We start from the raw sequence: 9,045 nt of genomic DNA, 5'->3' as shown, positions 1-9,045 counted from the left end.
ATTAAATTGGTGCATAGAAATGTACTAGTTGCACAAGAATGTTTTGTGTGCATAGTTGTTGCCCATATCTGTGCAAGAAGTCAAATAATGCTCTTTCATTAAAGAAGAATATTATTATTCATTTTTTATTCTTAAATTACAAACCGTAAATATTAAAATCGTACTACTAATTAAGAGTCTTTAATTAATTAAGAATAATGTAAAAGACAAAATTAACCTTCTACTAATAAACAAGACAAAAACACGGCAATTTTAAACTAATCATAACTAGTTAGGCGGTTTTTTTAGAATAAATCATAACCACTAGATCTAAAATTTAAAAGGCAAAGATTAGGTTCCTAGTTCTCATTTTAATAGAGGTTTTTATTAGAACCTCTCCCTATATATATATATATTAACTCAAATATGTTAGGTTATACTACAAAGTTAAAACTTCTATAGCTTCAAGGAAGCTCACTCTAGGAGTTTGCTAGCGAACCAACTGAATAGTGTTTGGTTCAAAATCAACTCATTTTGTCATTAGACGATCGAGTTTAAATGAGATTTTATCGAACACAAAACTTGAGTAGCTAGCTCACTCAATTACAGTCGTCCTTCATATAGTTCTCTTCAATCCGATCGAACAAATTAACCGAATCCATTGGATTGGCCGCCGCAATGAATTAGTCCCAAATTGCAACACACCCGACCCATTCATAGAAAGAATTTCCCTTGTCAACTCTTATACTTTCTCTATATAAATAAAGTAATCACAAGAATTTGTGGTCTTGAGCTATGCTATGCATTCCAACATGCTGCCTTGTATCTTTAGTTTCATCTTCCTGCTTCTTCCACCAGTATTTTCCGCGGGTCTAGTTGCTAAGCCCGGATGTGTGGATCGGTGTGGGAATTTATCGATTCCATATCCATTCGGAGTCGGGTCGGATTGCTCGCTAGAGCCATCTTTTAACATCAGCTGCGATACTTCCAGTGACCCTCCAAAAGCCTACATCACCATTCTTGGTACACACGTTATCGAAATAAACGAGTCGTATGTTCGGGTCAAGTACCCGAATTTCCTGGCTTCAGCTTGCTACAATTTGTCGTACCACATGCCTCTTAACCTGTCCGGAACCCAATACACGCTGTCGGGAGCGAACTGGCTCACCGCCATCGGCTGCGATGATATGGTGGTCGGCACCGAACTACCCACCAGAAGTTCTTCGGCTGGTAGCACCTGCGCCTCGCTTTGCGCACAGGGGAATGCTACGGCCGGAATCGCCTATTGCCCAGACAATGGTAATCGCTCGGTCATCGGTAACGGCTGTTGCCAGGCCTTCATTTCGCAAGGTAATTGCACTTAATTGCTTATGTTTATTTAATTATACTTTAGATTTTCACTTGCTTCAATTTGTAATTAATATATTATGATAGCTTTCATTTCGGTTCCCCAACAGTTAGTAGACTTGGCCCAATCGGATCGAAAGCCATTCGCTTATCTGGGTATCTAAATATCGATTGGAAAAATATTCATTTGGTTATTTATGGAAGATTTGAACATGGGTCTTCAAGAAACACAAAGTGCTACTTATCCACTACACCACAACTCTTTGTTTTTTTTTTCTTAATACAATGATTTTTTAAATATTATAATATATATATATATATATATGAAATTATAAATTTAATAAAAATTGGTTATTCGGTTAAGCCGAATCGGTTATCAGGCTAATCGATACCCAAAATTTTTGGTAATTTAATAACCGATATCGAACTAATAACTGAAAAAATTGACTATCGGGTAATCAAATTCGAATAATTCGGTTCGGTTATCGGGGTTATCCGATACCCAATATCCATTTAGACAGCCCTACTTGTAGTGTAGGATAAAATTAATCTACTATTCAAGTGTAAGATATATATAACTAACAAAAGACTTACATATCTATCTATAATTAATTTAGAGAAATGTTATACTATATATCTTATGTGAGCACTCAAAAAATATAAATTTGAATGGTCTAAACCGCACGAAAAGCTTAATGATTTAGGTGGGTTAACCTGAAACCGAATGAGTTGATCCAATTAACATCTAGACATATATGAGTCAAATTGAACCAAATTGTGATAGGCTCACACGCCTTGGGTGGGGCCGGCCGGGATAGTTCAACCTAGTTGATGTCTATTTAAAAGAATAACAAAAATATTTACATAAGTGGCATATTATATCTTTTTAAACCCTAATTTAACAATCTAAAGGGAGTTTAAATAATACATGTATTATCAAGGGTTTTGCTATATAATTGTTTAGATCTCGGTCCCAATATTTTATGGATCTTGGCCTCATGAGAGGAGAGGATATTCCAAACATATATATTGGAGACATGATCATTATCCAGTTATGTGGAATATAATAGGTGGCTTTAACACGTCCTCACATGTATAGGCCTATATAACTCATTAACTACGTACTACAACATGCACAACGTGTAGACAAATCACATTGAACTTGAGCATGATCTGATACTGTATTAGAATTGGGCTCATTATCCCCTCAAAATATATCATAAGGGGAGATATATGGTACTTCAAACATGTATATATTGGAGATAAGTTGAAGTGGAATAGATAATGGGATCTTAATTTAACATAAACAACTATATGTCCTAATTAAACTCCTAATGGTGGATTTGGCAACCCTATTAATCAGTTTGTTTTCTTTTTCTTTTTTGTGTGTTTCACTCATATCCTAATATTAACTTTTGTAGTTTTGTTTGCCTTTTTTGTTTTTTACTTTAATTATAAAATATTAGTCACAGTTTATTTTATCCAGTAAAGGTATAGTTATTTTGCAACATTTTCTTAAACTTGATTATTAGAGCCGATTATATTTTCTAAATAGGGTATATAATTTTCTTAAACTTGAACTAAGAGTTAATTAGGCCATTTATAATATTATAATTATTTATATTTATTATGATGTTTATATATAGGCACCACTTACCTGAAAGCACAGTTAACTGACCTAAGCGGAGCATTGCAACGTCATAGGCTTTTCCCATGCAGCTACGCCTTTATCCAGGAGATGAGAAGCGCGAATCAATCGGGGTTTTCGTATCACTTAAATTTCTTACAGAATAATTCCAAGGCATTCCCAGAAGATGAGTTTAGGGCTACATTAATCACGGCACCAGTGGTGCAGCTGAACTGGCGGATTGGGAATAAGAATTGCAGCCAGCAACTATCGAATGACCCTACTTATGCATGTCGAGATAGGAGCATTTGTGTTGATTTATATAACACTGACGGATATCTCTGCAGCTGCTTTCAAGGATACAAGGGTAATGCTTACCTCAACGGAGGATGCCAAGGTTAGTGCCTAATTATTATTGGTTACACTTATACTTATAACAAATGCATACGGTTTTTATATTATGCAAATTTAATTTTATCTCTTGCTTCTTCCATTAGCATTTTCCAATTCAATTGCGAAACGGGGATGCCTGGACCAATGTGGGAATTTATCGATTCCATTTCCGTTTGGAGTAGGCCCAAATTGCTATTTGGAGCCATCTTTCAGCATCGGTTGCAATTTCTCCAGCAATCCCCCCAAAGCATACCTCTCCATTCTTAAGGCCGAAATCATTGACCTTAGCCCATCCCAGGTTCGGGTATATTACCCGAACATGGCTTTAGCCTGCTATGATTCATCAGATGGTAAACGTGGGATCAGCAAGACAGAGAGTCGAAGCTTCATTATTGACATGACTGCAACTCCGTTTACACTGTCGGATCAAAACATGCTCACCGCCGTTGGCTGTGATGATATGGTGGTAGGCTACGGTGAATCCAACCGAAGTTTTGTCGGGGGCAGCTGCGCAGCCTTCTGCACCAGCTTGGATGATGTTGACGCTCATGGATACTGCGCATCCTATTTATCTGATATGGATATGTATCTCCCAGGCGTAGGCTGTTGCCAGACCGTCATTTCCAGAGGTAATGATGGACGTTGTTAATTCTTTTTCCCCAAAAGATATGCATTACCAAATAATTTTATGAGAGCGCTTTTGAAATAGCCATTTTGAAGAAGAAGTATAATATTTGACCATTAATTAAAAAAAAATACAAAATCTGGCCATTTATTATGTGCTAAAACTATTTTGCCCTTAATTAGGGCGGATCGAATTCGGGTATATTTTTTATTTATTGAATAGAAGATATTTATTTATAAACCTTATCAAATAGCTACATATATATATTCATGAGTGTAAAATCTAATGAATTACTATATACTTATAAATATATAAATCTTTTATTTGCAAAATTACTCTTAAAATAAAAATACTCCATGTAATAGCAATATAATAGGTAGTCTATATTTTGTGTTGAAGACACTTTTTGTATCAATATAGATTATCCAAAACTAAAATATCTACTTTCTTATCCAACATAAAGATTCTTCGGAACAATTACTGGGAAAATTTTGAAACATTGACGTTGGTGTTCACTCACAGGCACCTCTTACCTAGAAGCAAATTTGACAGACTTAAGTGGACAATGGCGACGTAGTAAGCTGTTCCCTTGCAGTTTCGCCTTCATCACACAGAAAACTGAATATTCTTTTGGTTATTCGTTTCCGTTGGAGTACCTTCAAAACTCAACAGCACCACTATTAGATGATTTTTTTTCAATAATGCTAGCAATGGTGCTAGATTGGAGGATTGGGATAGAGAATTGCAAGCAAGCAAGAAGAAATCCTACTACTTTTGCATGTCGGGGTAATACTAGTTGTGTCGATTTTGAACCAAATGTTGGAGGTTACCTCTGCAACTGCTTGAAAGGGTATGAAGGCAATCCTTACCTCGGACAAGGATGCCAAGGTTGGTACCAAACTCTCCATTTCCTTTTTAAATAATCATCAAATCTATCCCAATTTTTTGCCAATCACTAAACATTATAAAAATAAGATACCGGAATCTCCGTCTATAAACCCCGTCTTTTCCATTGCAAATTTGGTCCCTGAGACAGATGTGCTGTCATAAAACCATTCGGAAACGGTCGTCATCTGATTCGCATTTGCTACGGTAAAAATTCGTCGATAAGTGCATTATAAAAACGTGTCATTAATGTCGCTAAACACTACCGTCTTAAAGTAATTTGCGACTTAACCCCACGTTTAGTTGGGTATTTTTAGAGGTTGGAAATGGATTCAATTAATTGAACTCATACTTGTTGTTTTGGTTTGAGTAATGAGTTAACCATTACTTTTATTTGAGGGTAACCCAATCACCCAATTTGTTACCTCACAAAATAGAGGAGAAACAAAAGAAAGGGAATATCTTACTAATGATTTTTTTTCATTGTTTAATCAAACACTCAATAAAAATAATGATTATTATTACCATTCCACTAATCATTTATTTGATTCTATTTTCTTTTCATTCATCTACTTGAACCAAACGAGCACTTAAAGTCCGTCTAGTTTTATTAAAATTTGGGGGAAATGAAGAAGTCCGTCTAGTTTTATTAAAACTTGGGGGAAGAAGTCCGTCTAGTTTTATTACAACTTTGCGGTTTGCCTCTTTTGAGGCTTTCCTTTGATTTTCCCCCTCCCTTTTGTTCCTCTGTTTCGAATTTTTTTCCTGTTGTACTTCTCCCCTTTTTGGTACCCCTACCTTTCTGTTCTATAAAATTTTCCTTTTTCCTGATAAAAAAAAAATGAAGAAGGGGCCCGCCTAGAGTTTTATTAAACCTTACAAGTGATTATCGTCGCAAAAAATTCATCATAATAAAACACGTATTTTGTAGTGAAAGCTTAGGATATAATTTCATCATAAAAATTCATCTTCGGAGGATAAATTTCAAAGGTCATGATATAATTGATAAGTTTCCAAGGTCATAATACAATTTATCAAAACACTAAAAGGTTAGCATATAATTGATCAAAAAATTTAAAAGATTGTGATAGAATTCATTAAATCATTAAAGGTCTAAAGATTCGATCCTGGCTCTTTCTTTTTTATGCTTAAAATTTATTATTAGATAAATCTTGTTAGATACTACCTTTGTCCCTCAAATAACTTTTTAAGAGAGAAGAGAATGATACTGGTTTTAACACGAAGTTGTCGAATATATTGCGAGTGGTGAAAAAATATCGTAATTAGTATTGAGAGATGTGAGGGTAAATGGAGAATAAATTATGCTAGGTAGTATTCAAAAATAGAAAGAAAAGTTTGTTTTGGAGACGTACTGAAAAGAAAAATTAGGAAGTTATTTGGGACGGTGGGAGTATACGTTATTATCTGTTTTACTTGTAGACTGTATGGAATTAATTATGGAAGTTAATGCTTAAAATTGAGATTTATTATTATTATTATAGAAGTTTGATCAAACAATATTTTAAGAACAGAGTCGTTCAAACTAAATTTTGTGGTAGTATCCATCTGAATCGTTGAAAATGAGATGAACAGGAAACGTAACTGAATAAGGACATTTCTTGTGTTGGTTTTCGGTGAAGTAGATATTGATGAATGTGGTGATGATACAACCAATCCATGCGAGTCAAATTCAATTTGCATCAATACTCCTGGCTCCTTTCTCTGTGAGTGTCCAAAAGGGTTTCGTGGCGATGGAACGAAATATGGCAGGGGTTGCATTGAGCTTCCACCATCCAAGTCCAAGATGATAATATTGACAGGTTAGAAAATATAATATTCCCACCTTAAAATAAATCACTCCAAGTTTCTTGTACTAGAAATTTCATATCCCATCCTCATACATGCATATATATGTTAAACATTAATTGATCATTTATTCAGCTCAATAAGTTCCGATTATTGTATTCACTCTATCGGTAAGTACTTTTACATACATGCAGGCATGGGCTCTGGATTTGGACTACTACTATTACTCTTAATGTGCATTTGGTTGTATAAGATGTTGAGAAAGAGAAAGGAAAAAATGGTTAAAGAGAAATTCTTCAAACGAAATGGTGGTCTTCTCTTGCAACAACAAACGAATGAAGGTGCACTTGGAAAAATAAAAGTTTTCTCTGCGAAAGAGTTGGAGATAGCCACTGATCACTTTAATGAAAGCCGGATTCTTGGACATGGAGGGCAAGGCACTGTCTACAAAGGAATGTTATCTGATGGTAAGATTGTGGCTATAAAGAAATCAAAGTTGGTTGAGGAAAATCAACTAGAACTATTCATAAATGAGGTGGTGATACTGTCGCAGATCAATCATAGGAATGTGGTCAAGTTGTTGGGGTGTTGTTTGGAGACTGAAGTTCCTTTGCTTGTCTATGAATTCATGCCAAATGGAACCCTTTTTGAGCTCATTCATGATCCGAATAATGAATTTCTAGTTCCATGGAACATGCGTTTGAAAATCGCAGCAGATATAGCAGGGGCACTAGCCTACTTACACTCTGCATCTTCCATGCCTATCTATCACAGAGACATCAAGTCTAGTAATATCCTTCTAGATGAAAAATATGTTATTAAAGTGTCAGATTTTGGAACTTCAAGATCCATTGCTATGGATCAAACTCACTTAACAACTCTGGTTAAAGGGACGTTTGGGTATTTAGATCCGGAGTATTTCCAGTCGAGTCAATTCACAGAAAAGAGTGATGTTTATAGTTTTGGAGTAGTTGTTGTGGAGCTTCTTACTGGGCAAAGGCCGATATCTTTCGATAAAACAGAAGAGGAAAGAGGGCTAGCAACACGGTTTCTGACATGCATGGAAGGAAACTGTCTGGACACAATTTTAGATCCTCAAGTTTGGCAGCATGGAAGAAAGGAAGAGGTGATTTTAGTTGCAAGGCTTGCACAAAGATGTTTGAACTTGAAGGGGAGAATGAGACCAACTATGAAAGAAGTGGCTATTGAATTGGAAAGTTATAGGATATCTGAAATGTCCAGCGATGTGAAAGTTGAATCTGAAGATGTGAGAGCTTTTGAAGACATGCCCACCATGATTTCGGACATTGAATACACATGGACAGGTAGTTATAAGAATGCTTCTACATCGTCGTCATCAGACACACATCCCTTAATGTTCCCAACAATTATTTGAAAGTTTGTCGTACTAGAGAACGTACCATTTATAGTAATACTCAAATTAGTGGCTCTCTTTGCACTCTTTCTAGTGAGAGGATGATTAAGACTTGATTCTATATGTGCGAGCTGTGAGATCAAATTTGATTTAATTTACTACAATATTTTTATATTTATCTCCTTATTCATATTTCTTCTGTATTTGCGAGTTTATTTTTGTATGATGACTTGGCAAATTGCACACGTTATATTAATTGCTGAAACGATATGAAGCTACCTAGACAATCTTAATCGTAATTGTTTAGATAGTCTTACATAATTAGTATCATACGATAGCTTGTAAATCATGTGGGCATTGTCTGTTTAGGCCAGCATCATTACCTACTACTGAGTACTACTGACATAGTATTATGGTCTCCTGCTCCTTTAGGTAAATATCTACTGGATTTCACTATTAGATGATGTGCTGAATCAATGATATGATTAGTTGGGTAATTATGTAATCATGTTCATATTAAAGCTATAGTTTTACCTATGTACACACCAGCTAGTGTTTTAATGTCTTGTATCAGACATCTTATGCGTGTCTTCCATGCTATCTCTTAAGGCACATAACTGGATGTGAATCTTGTCAATTTGATATATTTACTGTAGTAGTAGGCCTTGGATCAAGATCTGTGAGGTATATATAATGCCATCTTTGAGCTGAAGGTTATACATTAATCTTTTAATCTTGAACAGGTTTTTGTTTCTTTAGTAGAGTTGTCAGGCTTAATTATTTGAAAGACAGGAAAGAAGGAGCAACACTTATGGCAAAAGAGTGACCAGAAAAACAAATTCAAGCAGCAAGTGAGGAGAAATCCATCACAAACATGATCTAACAAATTTCTCCATCTAATTTTCAGACTTCTCATTTCGAAAGATTTTCTAAAATCATACAAGTGTTGATGCAAACTACTGACAATTTGAATATGGAGTCAGGGATGAATATTCGCCCCATTTCTTC

General features: G+C 35.3%; 1 protein-coding gene across 1 annotated transcript; it reads left to right on the top strand.

Moving 5' to 3' along the window:
• Positions 1-564: 564 nt before the first annotated feature.
• LOC131012970 (wall-associated receptor kinase 1-like) lies at positions 565-8,227 on the top strand. The gene is made up of 6 exons (XM_057940954.1): positions 565-1,329; positions 2,973-3,350; positions 3,451-3,975; positions 4,494-4,859; positions 6,500-6,676; positions 6,857-8,227. The coding sequence occupies exons 1-6, from the start codon at positions 780-782 to the stop codon at positions 8,056-8,058; spliced, it is 3,198 nt and encodes a 1,065-aa protein (XP_057796937.1). The 5' UTR covers positions 565-779; the 3' UTR covers positions 8,059-8,227.
• The last annotated feature ends 818 nt before the right edge of the window (positions 8,228-9,045 follow it).

Source organism: Salvia miltiorrhiza, chromosome 2 (assembly GCF_028751815.1).
Source record: "Salvia miltiorrhiza cultivar Shanhuang (shh) chromosome 2, IMPLAD_Smil_shh, whole genome shotgun sequence".
NCBI lineage: Eukaryota > Viridiplantae > Streptophyta > Magnoliopsida > Lamiales > Lamiaceae > Salvia > Salvia miltiorrhiza.
The sequence above is the reverse complement of the archived record's forward strand: the minus strand, read 5'-3'. Positions and strand labels throughout refer to the sequence as shown.

Coding starts and splice junctions, on each gene's coding strand:
- LOC131012970 (XM_057940954.1), top strand. CDS start 780: ATGCATTCCAACATGCTGCCTTGTATCTTTAGTTTCATCTTCCTGCTT. Junction 3,976..4,493: donor CCAGACCGTCATTTCCAGAG/GTAATGATGGAC, acceptor GTTCACTCACAG/GCACCTCTTACCTAGAAGCA. Junction 4,860..6,499: donor CCTCGGACAAGGATGCCAAG/GTTGGTACCAAA, acceptor TCGGTGAAGTAG/ATATTGATGAATGTGGTGAT.